We start from the raw sequence: 17,560 nt of genomic DNA, 5'->3' as shown, positions 1-17,560 counted from the left end.
CAAGTCTTAGTGAATGGACTGTTTGCTTTTCTGGATATGTTTGCCAAACTTTAATGGAGACTGACAAAGTTTTGAGTTGGGAGAAAATGGAACTATGTGGTATTTGATGTTCTCCACAATCATTCAGTTGTTTACTCATTTATTTCAGTGTTTATTGCCTACAAAGTGTAGGCAGTGGGAATGTCAGGGGGACCAGGAGAGTCACAGGGCAGCTCCTTGGAGCTAACATCTAGTAGGGGCTGGAGACAAGTATGCTGTGATAGCATGGAAGGAGCTGCAATGGCGGAGGCATGAGGCATGATGAAAGCACGTGCCTTGGGCACCTGTCTCAGACCCTGGGGATGAGAGAAGGCTTCCCAAAGGAAGCAGTGGCTAAGCCAAGTCCTAAAGGATGAGTAGGGGTTAAAGCAGAGGTGATGAGAGGGAGAGTGAAATTTGGCTTAAGCTGCAAGTCCTGAGCTCCCAGAGAGAATGGGGAGGGGCAGGAGGAGAGGCAGCGGGGCTAAGGAGAGTGCTTAGTTAAGGAGTTTGGAATGTTTTCTGGGTGCCGGGAGAGCAGTGAGGAGTTTCAACTAGAATGTACAAATCAGGATTACACTGGCATTTATGAAGGATGTTTCCAGGTACAGTGAACAGAGAGGAAGGAGTCAGAGGCATTAGTAAGAAGGGTCTTCAAAGGCTCTGAATTAGGAAACTGAGTCACCAGGTGTTTGGGAAAGAAAACTGGCAGATTTGTGTTTGTAGTGGGGTGGGATGTGGGACAGGGATGCGCCTGGAATGAATCTCAAGGGTTTTCATTTACAGAGATAGGAAATGCCAGGGGAAAGGGGGTGGGAAAGAGCCTGGAGATCAAGATAATAAACTTTGGGACATAATGAGGTTGGGGTGTTTCTGTGACATCTAAATAAAGAAGCCATGTAGATAATGAGGAAATCAATGAATGGTATTAGATATTTATATACTTAATATTCATACTGTTTCAGCTTTATATTCTGGGCCTAGTTTACTTTCTATCCAAGGCTCGTTAACTCAGGATCATGGGTTTGAGAATTTTACTTTTACCCAGTTCTTAAGTCTCAAACTTCATCTCTCCTCCTTGGCCAGCATTTTGCAAGGGTGGCTCACTGGTCCCAAGAAACACTGGGTTCCAGGAGATACCTAGGACCCAGGGACCACAGCCACAGAGAGAAACGCATCACGTGGGCTTCGTGTGTATCTGACGTAAGGTGACGCTCAATGAAATATGGAAAGGGAAACAGAAGGAAGGAAGAGGAGAGAGAAAAGAAAGGGAAGGAGGAAGGAAATGTATCATAACCATCAGTTGTTAGCTATTCTACCCCCACGCCTCCCAACATCATCTTTCCATTGTTTTTGAATGAACCCAGTGACTCCGGTGCTAGGCAGAGCCTGACACACAGTAGTTGCTTAATAAATATGTGTTAACGTATGTAATGAACACTCTGGAGAGTAGAACGGCTCTCCGCTTCTCCTCTCCACCCTCCCATCACCTTGCTCCTTCCACTCATCACAGGCGCGGGCACACACAGACGCGCGCACGCTCTCTGGGGCCATAATCCTAGGAATCATTTTCTGGATCAAAGCCAATAGCTAACAAATGAGGTGCTGCTGTTTTGTAGCTTATCTGACAGCAACCTTGGCCTTGTCTGTGCGACTGCCTGGGGAGTTACAAATGAAGGATTTGGGGACCCGGCAGCTTTGTGGACTCATTCCAGTGAGAATACAGGATGTACTTGAAATAAAGAATGCTTCTTTGTGATTCATTAAGCTCGTCTCTGTTCCTCTCTATTAGGCATGTGCCTGCCATGCCCTGCAAAGTGATGACATTCAAAAGTGGAAGAGTCAGGCGGAAATAAAAAAACATTCCACTTCAGTGCCTAACCCATGTGCCCCTTAATCTGAAATAAATCTGTGACAATTGACAGATGCTTCTTTCAGACGGTTGTGGAGAAAGGCTTGACTTGTCCTAGTAAATCAGACACAGGCTTCATTATTTTTACTCTTGTTAAAAAAAGTTACCATAGCAACTATACTATCATCTAGGGCAAATGTTGTCTCGTTAAGTCAATAAAATGAGGAGCTGTCCCACAAAAACCCAGTGCTTCAAAAGGAAGAAATGACTTTTTAATAAAATGAATTTCTTCCAAGACTTCACCATTCAGCTTCATTTATAATCCCAGAATTTTACCCCCCTGTAAATAAGGGATATTGAAAGCAACATACAACTTTGTAAAATCAAAGGCTGACTTTTCTTGTATCTGTTTGCAGAAAATCATTAATTCTATTACTTCCTTGAAACACATAGCTTCTTTTGTGGCCTTTTTATTCATCCACAGGAGGCATAATGCTAATGCGTTTGACCTTGGACAGAGCGTTGTGTATTCTGAGAGGACAATGGGGGAAAACATGGCAGCATGCACACCTTTTTCTCAGCTCTCGAGGTCACTGTAAGCGATGCAGCGAACAGCTTAGTTCTATGGGTCCTCACTTAGTACCTGTGGAACAGAGTGGGTACTTAGTACGTGTTGTTTGGCTCAGTTAGTTTGACTTCATTCTTGGTCAGAACTGACATTGTTTGGGAGTATTCATGATAATATATTAAAATATTGCATTTTGGAACTATGGTAAAACTTATACCCCCAAAGTATGAGATTTGAAACTTAAAGATTAAATGTGATACTTCAGACATTTTTTCCTACTGCAAAATGTATTGGTAATTTCAGTGTCAGATCAAAGCCCCACAGGCTGCCTGGTGAAGCGCTGTTGGTGCCCACCCTTGTCTCCTGGTTTCAGAATGCTGCTAAGGTCTCATAGCCCCCAAACACTTTGCTTCTTCTATTCTCAGGCTCACATTGTCTCCACATTTGATACTTTTGAAATCAGGATATGCCTAATAATTAATGGCATGACATTTTTATTGGCAGGTGTTGTTTTTTTTAAAGATTTTTATTGGGGAATTGGGGGAGGGGGACAGCACTGGAGAATTGGAGGAAGGGGAACAGACAAGTTGCTGTCCTTTTGTTCTTCAGTCTAATTATGGAGGACGTTGCTTCACTGGCCCATGTTGGTATCATCATTGCTCTCTTCCCAGACGAGGCAGATAGGTCACTGGCCTCTGGACAGCTGCTCACGGTGGCTCTTGGCAGCTCACACTGGCTGCCACTCACGCTGGCTGCTGGCCACACACGGTAGCTTATGGCAACCCACTGCAGCAGGGGCTACAGCCTACGCCATTGCCGGCGATTCACGATAGCCAAGCTCCAGGTCGAGCTGTTGTTCATCTTAGCTGTAGAGGGCAGTGTCACTGGCCCTCATGTGGGATCCAAACCAGGGCCCTGCTGCTCAGAGCTGGCGTCCCAAGCCAACTCTTAACTAACGCGCCACTTGGCTGGCCCTATTGGCGGCTTTTTATTTCTTAGGGGTACACACACTGATGATGGAATAGAAAAAAAACCACATTTATTGCCTGCCTATCATGTATGTATCAAGCACTGAGATAAGCAATTTATAGACATTATTTTGTGGAATTCTCACACAAACACTGTGAAGGAGGCATTTTCAGTTTTGCAGGATGCTGAGACTCGGGGTATGAGGCTTGGCCAAAATCGCAAGTTAGCAAGAGTCAGAGTTGAGATTTGAACACAAATCTGGGTGAATTTGTTGTAATATGAACCTTCAGATTCTCCATTTGACTTGCCTTTAGCTTGTTCTGTTCATAACATAGTTTGCAAACTTTTAAATTCTGGTGCAAGGAAGGGCCTTATAAGTCATAGGGTCCAACCCCTTCATATTACAGATGAAGAAACTGAGGCTGAGAGGAGACTGCCCAAGGCAGTCACAAAGGAGTTATGCTACTGAGAGCCAGCATGGCGAGCCAGGAGAGCGTCCAGGCTCTTGCAATGTCCTTACCTCCTGCGTACAGGGTGCACTCTCAGGCCCTGCCTGCCTGGGGCTGCCCTCCCTCGGCCAGGCTTCATTTGCTCAGTCGCCCCTTCGAGGCTCTGACACTCAGCTCACTCCTTCTCTGTTGTCATGCTCCTCATCTTGACCTTACCTACCTCCCCTCTCCTTACCCCTAGTGAACCTGTATCTTGTGACTCATCCTCCAAGGTGACAGTGAAGCCATCTGAAGATGATAATGAAACAAGATGAGAGAAGACTCTCCAGTGCTTGGAGCCACTGCCTACATCATTGTTTGCTACCTCAAGAGAGTGAGTTGAATGGCAGGAACATGAGTGGAGATGGAAAGGAAGGTGGCAGGTGCACAGACGATGGGGCTGAGGTACTCTATAGGCATCAGGGCCTTAAGTAGCCTTTGAAACCACACAGCAACCTGTCATTCTGCCTCCAGAGAGGCAAGTGGCATGGCATAGTGCAAAGATTGCCAAAAAAGTGGCATCCACACACCATTCCCTTTTTCCGCCTTCACGGCAAAGCTAATGGGCCACTGCCCCCTGCATTGGGAACGGGTCCAGAGGCCTTCTTAACAGTGTCCCAGACAGCACCTTCCAACTGACTGCAGTTGGTTGCAGGGATGAAACAAACCTATTTGCCATCCCTAGTGTCATCAAAGGCTTTAGAGGCAGGCGGATTACAAAATAACTGAGGCTCCATTTCCCCCAGTGGAAAAAGGAGAGAATAATTATTGATTTACAGAATTGTCATGAAACTTAGAGATAACGTATATAAGAACACAGCAGATTCCCTGGAGCCTGGTACATAATAGGTGCTGAGGGACTAGAAATTGTCGTTATGATAAGGTGAATGCTGATGGGAGAGGCATGGTGCCACAGCTCTGCATTATAAGGAAGTTAGGTATTATTATATAAAAGAAAGTCACTCTTGCCCTCCCTTTGTTGTCTTTCTTCACCTTGTGACACTGCAGATACAAGTATGTATGTTTCAAGTCTAATCTGAGAGGGTTGAACAGTCCTCTTCAGAAACACAGCTCAGGATGGCAGCTCACTAATGACTGGCCAGCTCCAGACCCAGCAAGTTCGGAAGATCACACCAGGTAAGCAGACTGTCCCCGGAGTACCCCAATCCTGGTTATGCTACTCACAGGCTGAAGGGCTGAAGAAAGTCCTTTATTCCAAGTCTAGTTCAATTTTCTGTGAAAACGTGATAATCTGACTCTAGAAATAGGTCTATTGATGGTACAGTGATGGATTCATTGAGGGTTGTTATATATTTTGAAAAAAAAAATCAAATCCTTAATGAGTAGCATGTTTATTTAACATCATTTTACTTCAGAAAATGGAAATACTTTAACTTCTTTATTTAATATTATTTATGTAACATGCATCTTAAATGTCTCTGGCTATGTCATGATTTGCTGTGATATGCAAACTCCTAAGGACAAGGATGATGTCTGCTTCATTTAGTTTTTAGAGCCCCCAGAATAACGCCATGAACATGAGGTTTTTAATCCATTTGTATGCCGCTGTTGTGGATTGGAATATAAACTGTGTCCCATACTCATGAAGAATACTATTTCACTCCCAGTTTGGACTTTTAAGAACCAGAAATTTAATGAAACATTTCTATCAGAACAGCATTGAATACCATTACATGCAGCATAAATGTATATTTATTGGCTTATTTTAACTTTATTGTTAGTTTCAGGGGTACAAAACAATGCAATAGTTATACTTTTCACCCCTCACAAAGTGACAAGCCCCCTCCCCCAATATTTTAATTTTTAAAGTATCAATATTAATTGACTTTCTATTACAAAAGCCTGCTAATGTAGAAAAAGTGAAAAATTCTGCAAACTACATAGAAGACATGACATGAAAAGTTATATTTAATTCCCATGATGGAAGAGAATCACTTAGAACATCCCAGTACTTGTTTTCCTATATGATTCATTTTTTCCCCCCAGAAAAACCTTTTCTGAAAATATTAAAGTGTCATTAATATTATCTAATTCTTAACTAATTTTAAGACTTTCCAGAATGTTTCTTCTCGCTGTGATTTCCATTCTTTCAGAGAGTGAGCCCATGTACTTTCAGGAAGAATTATTGTTTTGTTATTTTTCAGTGCATTGAAATGTGTTGCGGGTTAAGGGAAAAAGTTTGCCATGAGTTACTAGTGACTGGCTTCTGTTTCGAAGGAAAGTTGTGGTTACCACGAAGGAAAATTTAATCCATCTTGCCCCAGTGCATTTGTTCTCTTGAGAGCTACGTGAACCACCTTTGACTGTTTCCCTAGGATTATGTCACCCACCAAGGTAACTTTCTGTTTCAGTAGGTGATGTTAAGAAACAAAACAACACCCTTTAAGTTAATCAGTTTTGGAAAATAGAGACCTGCTTTATATCCCAGGTCTTTGATGTGTTTAGTGGCTCCTGTAAGGATCTGCCTCTCTTTTGTTTTGATTGACAAGACCTTTCCTATATATTTGAGCAGTCAAGCAGCCCAGTAACAGAGGGTAGAGACATTTACCCAGAGCAAACTTCCACCACTCCTTGTGACTTTTGGAAATCTTGGGTGCAAGTGTGAGCTCTACAAGAAGCGTTAGCTCCAACCAGACCCGGTAAGTGCTTCTTCATATATTTAACTTCATTCCTCCTGAAGGGAAGTCCAAAGAGCCCTGCTAAGGGGACAGACAGGTCAGAAGTAGGAGCTGGGAGTCAGATTTGGAAATAAATAATTTTCCAGCCAGTTTTAAGTGATAATGAACTGGGGGCGTTCCATAAATGCAATGTCCACCCTTGCTTTAACATTCAGGTATGTTTTGTCTAGTGGGACGAGCATGAAGGGAGTGATTCCTGGTTCCTGGAAAAGCACAGGAAATGACCAAGACCCAGAGAGGATAGACATGACAGTAGATGAGGATTATGTTTGAAACATCTCATATGCTTTTCATCGTTTGGATGTAAATTGAATCACAGCTAGGTGCCTATGGAGGCATAGAGCAGAGGCAATTTGTAGCAAGTAGGACAAATTTTTATGAAAGGCCACAGAGTCAGATGCCAAGTTTCATAATATCTTGTGCACATCCGTGTTTTGTGGAGGATTGGGGAAGTAACAATACATATGAGCATGCAATTATAATTTATCCATCTCCCCCCCCCGATTCCCCATCCACGACACTAAAAATATAACTTTGAGCAAACATGTCCCATGACATCAAACACACTGAATCTGAATAAAAACAATAACTGTGTATTTATGTATTATGTTAGGATATACATTACTTTTCATGTGTCACATTTTTTTGTGTTCATTTTGAAGAAGACCATTGGAACAAACTTCTTTAACACACAAGTCAAGTCCAGCAGTTGGGTGACAATAAGGGGAAGGCTGAGGATGCCTTGGAGGGTGGGGTGTCCAGTGAGGGCAGTGGGCCCATGGGATCCATATTGGAGTCAGCGGAAACTTTGGGCACCTGTGTTGGAGTTTGTGGACATCTGCAATTTCTTGGCTCATTTATTCTGAAATGCTAAGAGCAAGGTCCCTTTGATAGCCACCAACACATTGTTGGCTGCCCCATGGATGGCAGCTGGACCTGTTAATGAGCTCTCTTTCCTTTCTCTCCTCAGAAGAACAGCATGAAGCTGGCATACCTTTTCCTTGGCCCCATGGCCCTCCTCCTCCTGACTGGCTGCTGCTGTGTTCTCAGCACCTCAGGTGGGAACCTGGGCACCTTTGTGGGCTGTGCCGTGCGGGAGTTTACTTTTGTGGCCAAGAAGCCAGGCTGCAGGGGCCTTCGGATCACCACGGATGCCTGCTGGGGCCGCTGTGAAACCTGGGAGGTGAGTCCCAAGACAGGCCCAGGGGCAATGCCTTTAAGGGCCAGCCACTTGGCCTGATTCCTAAGCGTGCACTTTTTTGGTGAAATGCGGTAGAGCTGGGGCATTTGCCCTTTGCTGTGGATTTTTAAAAATAACAATGATTTGGCATGCTCCAAAAATATCCAAAAGAAACATGATCTTGGCCCTCTAACAAAGCATTGATAAAATTAATAATTTACTTGCATGCTGTCTGTATATTTGGGAATCATCTCTGGGAGGTCAAGATGTGCCATTATATGACCCATTTTACAGATGACGTGGAGGAATTCAAAGGGTGAGTGACTGCAAAGTCATGTAGAGGGACTATATGGAAAGTTGGGAATAAATTCTTGTTTCAAAGGCTGTAACCAAAACTCTTCCCTGTATTCCTCCACCTGTGATAAAGCCAACCAGTAACCGAGAGAGAGGCCTTAAGCTATGTAACAGGTGAGGGTGGGTTCTCAGTTCCTCCTTCAGTGCCTCTCCCACCGCCCTACCCTCGCCGCTCACTGGAAATTCCTGGGAGCCTCATGGATTATCACTGAGAGACCCATTAAGTCCCTTTATATTTAATTATATCCTGCCTTTTTAGACACATTGCTTTTGAAATGGGGATAAAAATCTCAGACAAAGTTAGAACCCTGTTGGGCTGAGAGGAGGAGATGTTTGCTCAAGGTGGAAAGAAAGTCCATTCAGCCCCCATCAAACCACACCACAGACTGCCGACTCTTTTCACTGAGGCCTGAACTGGTTACCAATGAAGTACCAGCTCTGATTTTGTCACCCCAGCTCAAAACCTTTAATGACCGCCCACTACTGCAAATTCAATAACCAGTTTTCAGGGTCCTTAGCAATATGACGTCTGCCTGTTTTCGCAGCGACTATCCCTATTGTGAGCTCTGGCCTTGTCAGATTGATTTTTAAGGCTTTGTTAAGTGCCCTTCATAAAATCTCACTTTTGGTCCTTTGCTCATATCCCTTCTTATTGCCATCTGTCATTATCAAATTTATTCGAGGCCTGTCTCCATCCCCAAGGGTTTTCTGACGCCCTGGTCAGCCCATGATGCGAGCCTACCTTTTGTCTTTCTTCTCACCCACCACACAACACTAGATGTGGGCAGGTATTCATTCTTGTGCCTTTCACAGCTCTTGTCAAAGTCATGTATGAAGAAGGCATTCAGTAAATACTTGGTGAATTATATGGGGTTGACCTCTACCTAGAGATACAAAGTACGTCTTCTGGCATAATTGATGCCAACTTAGAAGGCCTTGAGCACCATGGGAGGACACTGCCATCAGGAAAAACACCCTTCTGTTCAGGGGTTCAGAGAGCAACCTGGTATCACGTAGATAAAATTATGGTCCCATGAGTGGAATTGGGTTATAGTGATGAAATATCCAAATTAAATGAAACTACTACACCCAATTAACTTTATTTTTGCATCATTCAGGGGGCTTGAGACTGAATAGCCAAATGAAAATTCAGTTGCTAAGGATTTCATGGCTGTGACTTGACATCAAACATGCTCCGGAAACTTTGGCACCTTCTCATATTTAGGGCGTGGCCTGGTGGTGCCTCCCACTGCTTGAAGTTCATTTGGGGGCTCTTTGGAGTTCTTTCTGGGCCCAAGTCTCAAACCAGCCCATTTTCTCTTATGAACTGATGGATTTCCTTAACTGGATCATGGCCACCCACAGATCAGGGACTGTGTTCTCACTGGAGAAATGGAAGCACCAAGGCGATTAGAAAGCAAGATTCTCCTTAATGTTAGCCAGCTTTTATTTATACCTTTTCTGCACTATGAAAGGGAGGTTACTTATAGAAAAAAATTAAATGGGATTTATTTTCTCAGCAATCTGAGCGTTTCTGAGATGTAAATCACTTATTTTTGGTACCTGAACTGGGGAGCACATCTAAAGATAAGGATGTTCACAGTGACAAAGTCGGTGCGTTTACTTTGAAGGTGGATCTGCTGCTGCTGCTGCTGATAATAGCCTTTGCTCTGGCCTGGGTTTAGGGGTGCCAGATTTAGCAAAAAGCAAAACCAAACCAAACCACGATGCCAGTTAAATTGGAATGTTAGATAAATGACCATTTAAAAAAATGTCTGTTCCATGCAATATTTGGGATATACTTATACTAAAAAAAAAGTATTATTTATTTGAAATTCAAATATTACTGGGTGTCCTATAGTTTATCTGGCAACACTGCCTGAGATTCCAGATTTCTGAGGGTAAGAGGACATGAAGCAAACCTTATCTCCACAATGATGCTGTGAGGTAGGTATTTTGTTGTACAGATTAGGAAACTGAGGCGTCAAGAAGTTTGCTGAATTTTCCAAGGTCTCCAGCGAGTGTCAGAACAGGGACTCAAGCTCAGTAGGTCTGACTACAGGGTTTGAGATTTCAACTGTTACTTTGTGCTGATTTCCTGATTGACATGCTCTGTTTATCAAAATCAATTTTTAATTCAATATTTATAAAAGGTGAAGGAAGGATGCGAATCCTTTGATTATCAGTACAGTATATAGGGCATTTGGGAAACTGCCTTCCTCTGTTTTCTTTCATTAATTCTACAAATAGTTACTGAGAACCTCCTGGGGGTCAGGTACTACTCTAGGTAGCAGAGGCACAGCAGGGGGTAAAACGGGCAAAAATTCCTGTCCTAATAGAGCCTGACTTTCTAGAGTGGGAAAAACAGCACAAATAAATGAAACCTATAATACATCACATGGTGCTGACAAGTGCTATGGAGGAAAAGAAAGAGGGAGAGGAAGTGGCAAGGGGTATAGAAAGGCTTAAATATCACCGTCAGGAAGGGCTTCCCTGAGAGGGTGACGTTTGAACAAAAACCTAAGGTTGGTGAAGGAATGAATCATAAGGGAGAAGAGCATTCCGGTGGCATGAACAGTAGGGGCAGAAGCCCTGGGGTGGACTGGTCCTGGGCTTGAGGACAATCAGGGGACTGTTGTGGCTGGAGCAGAATGAAGTCAGCAAGACAGGGTCGCTGGAGACATATCAGCAGGTGAAGGAAGGAGTGGAAGGTGATGGAGGGGTTTGGGGGTGAACGTAAGGGCCATGACTTTTACTCAGCTGAGTGAGATGGGAAATCGCTGGGGCTTTGAGCGGAGGGGAGAGAAGATCTAACATACTTTTATGGGATCGCTTGGGGTTGCCGTGTTCCAAACAGACTGTAGAGGGTAATGGTGGAAGAAAGGAGATGGGCTAGAAGGCTCAGCAATGCTCAAGATTATTTATTTGTTAACTATTTACTTTAGCACTTACTGGGGGCCATGGCTCTTCTGGGAGCTTGGGATATGGTAGTGAACAAGATTAGCTTCCTGCTCTCAGGAGTTTCCTTTCAACTGGGAGGAGACAGGTGAACAAGTAGCCAAGCGAATAACGAGTTAATTTTTGATAGTGAGAAGTGGTACCTTCTTCTCTGTGGAGATGGAGCAGGATGGTGTGTTCTAATGGGTTCCTTGTTTTCTGCTTGTGGGGACAGAAGCCCATTCTGGAATCCCCCTACATCGAAGCCTATCATCGAGTCTGTACCTACAATGAGACCAAGCAGGTGATCGTCAAGCTGCCCAGCTGTGCCCCAGGAGTCGACCCCTTCTACACCTACCCGGTGGCTGTCCGCTGTGACTGCGGGGCCTGTTCCACTGCCACCACCGAGTGTGACACCATCTGAAACTGGCATGGCCTGCAGAACACAGATGGCAACCGTGAGCCTCACAGACCCACTGGCACAGGCAGCAGCACAAGCAGCTATTACCCCCTGGATCCAAGGACTGTTTAAGTTTGACCACACCTGTGGAGGAGGTTCCCTGTCTCCCTTAGTTCTAGCTCAGGCACAAGGCCCCAGAGAAAGCATACTTATGCTAAAAATGCAAAATGATATTTGTGCCTTCACCAAAATAATTTCTCTGGTTTACATATCTGCAAATTAATTGTTCTTCACCTGGAAGCTCAGAACATAATTTGTCTATCACAACCTTCCCCCTATTTGGAGTTATGACCTGCCAATGGTTTAAATGCCCTGGGCATAATTAGGAAACGAGACTAGAAAGTCTTATTTGCATGTCCTCTTTAACGACTGGTCTCCAACTAGATTTATGACCAAAGGGCCAGAAATGAATAAATGCTTTGGTCTTCATGCCCCTCCATCCAACTGCAAGCTTCCTTAGAGAAAATGTTCTCTTCTTTAACTGAGCAATTGCCTATGCAAGAATAGAGACTGCTCAGATTTAAAAGAGGGAGAGAAATAGTAGCTCAAATGGAAAGGAGTTTGGATTCCCATGCAAAATTCTTCAAGTCCCCTTAAGATCCTTAATAAAGAGGTCCCTTTTAAGCAAAAATCTCAGAAAAAAAATGTGTTACTAGAGCTATCATTTATGCTTAAAAACTTATGAAATTAAACGCATGTGATGCTCTCCCAAAGCTATGCCCCAAATGATGACTCACAAATATTCTTTCCCATTTAGCCTATTTAAAATTTAAACTGTCATTTTTTAAACTCAGAAATTTTACATGTTTGTAAGGGTAAAACCTTGCTGCTGGCTCAGAGAGTCTGTGACTGCCTAGCTTTTGCCCTCTCTAAAACCTTACCACAGCTGATTCTCTGTGCTGTTTTTGAAAACTCTAATGCTATGCAAGTGTCTTATTTCTGACGTTTTGGTGGTTGAAATTAACCTAGTTCCTTCTTTGCAATACGCCAGAAGAATCTCATTAATGCCAATAAAGCATGTCCTCTGTCTTTTGAATTCATGAAAACTTCCAAATGTCTTTTTAGTCTTTCATACTCTGGGAATAACAACAACAAGCGCCCATACAATGAGCTACAGGGTTATTTTTACTTCCACAGTAATTTAGGATGTCCTGTTTAGTTAGGGACATAGACAGATGGCTGGGTATCATGAGTCCTCAGAGTGACTTCATCTGTGTTCCTACCCCTGGCGAATCACAGCTGGGAGCCAGGAGTCCTCTTTGAGTTGAGGGATCTGTGAGTCCCGTGAAAACAGTAAAGCAAAAGTTGGGATCAATGGTCAAGGACTGGGAGGCCGTGGTGGACATCTAGGAACAAAGAACATGAGCAGGGTCCACCCCAGTCTTTAGTGCAGGTCTCTTTGGGTTGGCAAGAAACTCACTCTCACATGAAAAATGGTTGAGTGCCCGGGGTCTCTGTGGGTGGTGGCTGGGGTAATACTGGGTGGCACCACTCAAGTAGTTTCAACCCATCCCTAAGAACTTCCCTCAGGACTTTCTGAGAGAAAGGGCTGCTTCTTAAGGAAACTTAGGGGGGAAGGCAGAGGCAGTAAGGGCTTTCCAGGATTTGAGGAAAGACCACAGCACCAGTCAGGGTCCTGGCAGAAAACATGGTACATTGCCGTGGGAGACTGAGGATCGTTTAATGAAGAGACTATTTAAAAATATGTGTGCAGAGTTAGGGAAACCAACAAGGAAGCAAAGGTCAACTCTAGGCTAAAGGAACAAGAAGTGGAAGTGAGTTATCGGATCCCAAAGAGAGCTGCAGGAGAGAGATGCTGGTTTTCACAGGAAGATGCAGCCGTCACCAAGCTGAGGCCTGGTGGGGGAGCAAATACACCAACCTCACTCTGCTCCCATGTTCTTTCTTCTGCTGAGTCAAATGGGAAGGCAGAGAGGGAGGAAGCCCATTGACTCAGTCCAAAAAAAAAAAAAGTCCATAAAAAAAAAAGCAGGTTGCAGAAGAGTGGAGCGTGCATCTAAGGGGCGAGTGGATGAAATCTAGCATAGCGATCTTTGGGGAAGCTTAGCCAGCGTGCCCTGGACAGTACTGTGGGCTGAGAGCCCCATAAGGCATGCCATAGCATCGCAATCACCAAGACTTCCCTGGGATGAGCCGGGATGCCACACATGTGAAAGGTAGGTTCTGGCTAACACAATATCAACACCATTGAGAGGCATGGGAACAACGGTAATTGTCAGCACTGTAGGATTAGTTAGTTGGTAGTTAAGTGCAATTAAAACATTCAGGGCCTGATATGAAAGCTGCATTTGAAGAGACTCCTCTGAAGCAGGAGGACAGACTGTGCTGAAAATCAGGCTTCAGACCTAATTGGGAGAGCAGCTGAATTATTTAAAAGACTGGATCCGACACACTAGCAGTCTTCTATACTTAAGTCCAGGGCCGCATAGGGAGGGAAGGAGCAGGACACAGAGACCTGGAGTGCGGACAGTTCCTGGATGGGCTTGAGGTTCCGGACGGGCCACTCCTCCTTGCTGGAGATCGGCCTGCCTCCTTGGAGGCCAGGCTGAAGCCCCATCTGAGGACGATGCTTTACATGATAATACTGGCCCTTCTCAAACGCTCCCCACAACCCCTCATTGGTTTTACTTGGATAATTAGGGTCAAGACTCAGGATGAACTGGCTGGGGAAATACTTTCCCTGTAGTGGGAGGAAGGAGATTCTCCACCGAAGCTGCCTCACAGCTTGATTGGTACAAACAGGGATCAGTAGGATGGGCTTGGGAATGAAGCCTGAGGGTGCCGGGCTGGGATGGGAGGGCGTCGGTGGCACAATGTTAAGACTGGATAAGAGTTTATTCATACGGGGACATTCTCAAGATGACTCAGGATTTAACATCCTCAGAAGGGCACCCTGATCTGGTCCCAATGTACTGTTGGATGACTCTTTAAAGCCTGGGGAAACAGTGGCAAGAACTGTTCTGGAAGAGTATTTGAGGACAAAAGGCTCAGAAAGGTGGGCGTCCTAGAACGGGTTGATTACAGGAGATCAGAGCTCACCAGCTGGTATGTTCACCTGGTGGGTTCTGTGGACACTCCCTTCAATAAAGCCGTAAGGAATGCGCTGGGAAGGGGCGCCTGCACCGTAGAGAAGCTGGACAGTGGCTGTCTGTGACTGGGGTTGATGGCAGGACAAACTGCCATGGAACTGGGCTCCCCGGTGTCAGTGGAAGTGAGGGGGGTCTGGGGGAACAGAGACCAGGTGATGACAAGTAGCTGTAAGAGGCAAGGGGAGCGGAATTGCTGTAACAGGCAGCAAGGTGACAATGGCGGCCACAGGACTGATCTGCAGGACCGGTGGTGCTGGCTGCTAGTCCACGGTGTTCCTAGTCCACGGTGTTCAGAAAACGTCCACAATAAATACATATTATAATCAGGAAAGTTATTAATTCAAAAGAGGACACTATCTCTGTCAGTGCTAAACTTGAATCCTTTTCCAATCTCTCTCTTTCCATGTCCTTTCTCCTTCTCTCGTTTGGTGCAAGGCACTGTGTTTGGGAAATAAAGATATAACTATTGTTATCATTTATAGATTTATAACTATAAGTAGGACCTTTATTAATATTTTTATTATTCTTGTGTCAACCATGCTTGTAGACATTGTTATTACCACTCTACAGATGATGAAGCCAAAGTTCAGAGAGGCCAATTAACATGCCCAAGGTCAGGCAGCTGACAGGCAGCACATGCCAGGCTTCTCTGGCCCAGAACAAGCTCTGTTGGAGTGCGTGCTTTTCTGGGGTGCTCCTTCCAAGTCGTTCCTGCCTCGAAAGGACTATCTTTCACTGACCAGCATGCTTGCGGTTTCTTCTGGAGGTGGCTCAATGCAGACTTGGGCTGTTTTCTGGAGACTGCAATTTTTCTCTGGTTTCCTGTACAGCCTCTAAGAAGATAATCATTTGCTGTAGCTCAAATCGAAGCTTACAACAGGAGAGACTGAGGGAGAAAAGGAGCGGAGTCTCAACGGGAGATTCAGAGAGACTGCCATGGAGGTGAAGGTTGTATGCTCTCACGTCGTTTCCCAGGTAACGTGAACACTGGGTGCAGGGGAGTGATGGTCCAGTGCCCTTGAAGGGAGCTCTGGATGAAACTAACTCTCCTGGAAATATGTTTATTTCGCAATTAACAGAAGGTAAGGAGAAGGTGAGTTTCCCAGATATCCCTACTCCATGGGAATGCTTTTTGAATGAAGAATACAGATTCTCACAGCTTTTTCTGCTTCTGGGTTTATTAGCTCCATTGATTGAAATGGTAATTCATGCTTCCCTTCTTCCATTCGTTAGGAAATGAATGAGATGCCAGGAAAGTACCAAATTCTGCTACAGTGACCCAATGAACTCCTCAAATTAATTAGATTTTTAATGTACTAAAAGCCATTTCTGAAATAACAAATGAACTGTACATGTAATTGAAAATAGTGGCATTGGTAAATAGCATTGGTAAAACAAGTTATATTTTATAAAGTTTTCCAAGAGGAACTGCTTGTCTTCTTCATTCAGGAGGCGTTTTCTTAAAAATAATGTGCACCTGTCCTTTCTGGCTTTCTTCAGAACATTAAAGTGAAAGATTAAGAAGTAACTTTTAAATCATTCTGTAGCAAATTCTGCAAATTTTATTTTTCGTTGCAAATTTCTACTAGTGAAACAATTTAATGGGTTAGGAGAACTTCGGTCCTCATTGGCAAGATGAATCTGGCGTTTCTTTACAATGATCTCCCCTTGTTTTGATGAATAGGATTGTTCGGGATTATGTACAGGGAGATCTAGAAGGATTAATGGCGGGTTGTAGTGATTCTGGAGTGTCTGAAGGGGGTGCTAAGGACCTCTGAGGAGGTGATGTACTGGGGGTGCCAAAAAAATGTAGACACATGACTTGTATTCATCTTTTGTTATCGGTATATATTGGGTATTACAGTTTTTTCCTTTCTTAAAATGTGTACACATTTTTTTTGGCACCCTCTGTATGTAATAAAGGAACAAATAACAGGGAAAGGATGAGAAAGAGACATGCAGGTGCCAAGCACTGTATTTGGTTGTGTAAGACCAGGACTTGTCCCCAACGGTAAGGAATTTAGAGGAATTTTTCTATCTACCCTGTGTTTCAGGTCCTCATTATCAGCAGTAAAGTAAACATTTCTTAAGCTTTTTTGGCTTTATAGTTGACTCGATGTTCCTCTGGCTGTATGATTTCTTTAGCACACTGAATAATTGAGTTAACAAAAAAGGCTTCCTGATACATGGAATCATATGCTTTGACCTTGATTGTTAAAGAATTGGGGCTTCTGGAAAGTAATTTAAACCCCAAATACAACCCCTTCCCAAAACCAACCAAACAAACAACAGTCCCCAAAAGAGAAAAAAACATTTTGCTTTAACAGAATACCAATATTACCAAGATGAGAATGGTAATTATTATTATTATCATTTTTGTGTGTGTGTGATGTTGAAGATAGGGTTACCAGCAAAGAATACATGTAAATATCCTGGAGTCACAAGTAATATTTAAAATCATTTGAAAGAGCATTTATTCACTTAAACTATATACACACACAACAAAGGATATTGATGAATTATTAATAGTCATTATCTTGAGGAAGTATACATACAAAATGATGCACTTAAAATAGAAATTTAATCCTGCTAGCTTGCAAGTTCTTCCTGCAGGAAATGCAGGAACAGATCACGCTTTCTGGCCTCACTGGGTTGCTCATGCGGGTTCCTAAGATGTCTCCAACATGGTGAGGTGCACCATCAAAGGAAGGTGACCTGAGCTTCGAGGCTGCTTTGAACCTCCAGCTTCTATTTCCCTCTTGGAATCTGCATATTGAAAGGAAAACATTTGGGGGGGGAGGCAGTCCATATTACTGAGGGGCAAGAAGACATCCAACATTTTAAAATATGTTGTAATGTTTTTGAGAGGAAAATTTTGTTCAGCTTTTGGCTCCCGCTTGAGCAAGTTCAGAGCTAAGGCTGAAA

General features: G+C 43.8%; 1 protein-coding gene across 1 annotated transcript; it reads left to right on the top strand.

Annotated features, from left to right (window-relative positions):
• The first annotated feature begins 6,463 nt into the window (after positions 1-6,463).
• Positions 6,464-11,809, top strand: GPHB5 (glycoprotein hormone subunit beta 5). Its single transcript, XM_019631470.1, has 3 exons — positions 6,464-6,555; positions 7,565-7,777; positions 11,301-11,809. Exons 2-3 carry the CDS (start codon positions 7,574-7,576, stop codon positions 11,487-11,489), a joined length of 393 nt encoding a protein of 130 aa, XP_019487015.1. The 5' UTR covers positions 6,464-6,555; positions 7,565-7,573; the 3' UTR covers positions 11,490-11,809.
• Positions 11,810-17,560: the final 5,751 nt, after the last annotated feature.

The sequence above is a fragment of the Hipposideros armiger genome, unplaced genomic scaffold (assembly GCF_001890085.2).
Source record: "Hipposideros armiger isolate ML-2016 unplaced genomic scaffold, ASM189008v1 scaffold_1002, whole genome shotgun sequence".
Lineage (NCBI taxonomy): Eukaryota > Metazoa > Chordata > Mammalia > Chiroptera > Hipposideridae > Hipposideros > Hipposideros armiger.
This window is presented reverse-complemented; position numbering and strand designations above follow the sequence as displayed.

What these genes read in the sequence shown, in the direction of transcription:
- GPHB5 (XM_019631470.1), top strand. Translation starts at nt 7,574, where the DNA reads ATGAAGCTGGCATACCTTTTCCTTGGCCCCATGGCCCTCCTCCTCCTG. An exon ending in GCCGCTGTGAAACCTGGGAG is followed by an intron (nt 7,778 to 11,300) that starts GTGAGTCCCAAG and finishes TTGTGGGGACAG; the next exon opens with AAGCCCATTCTGGAATCCCC.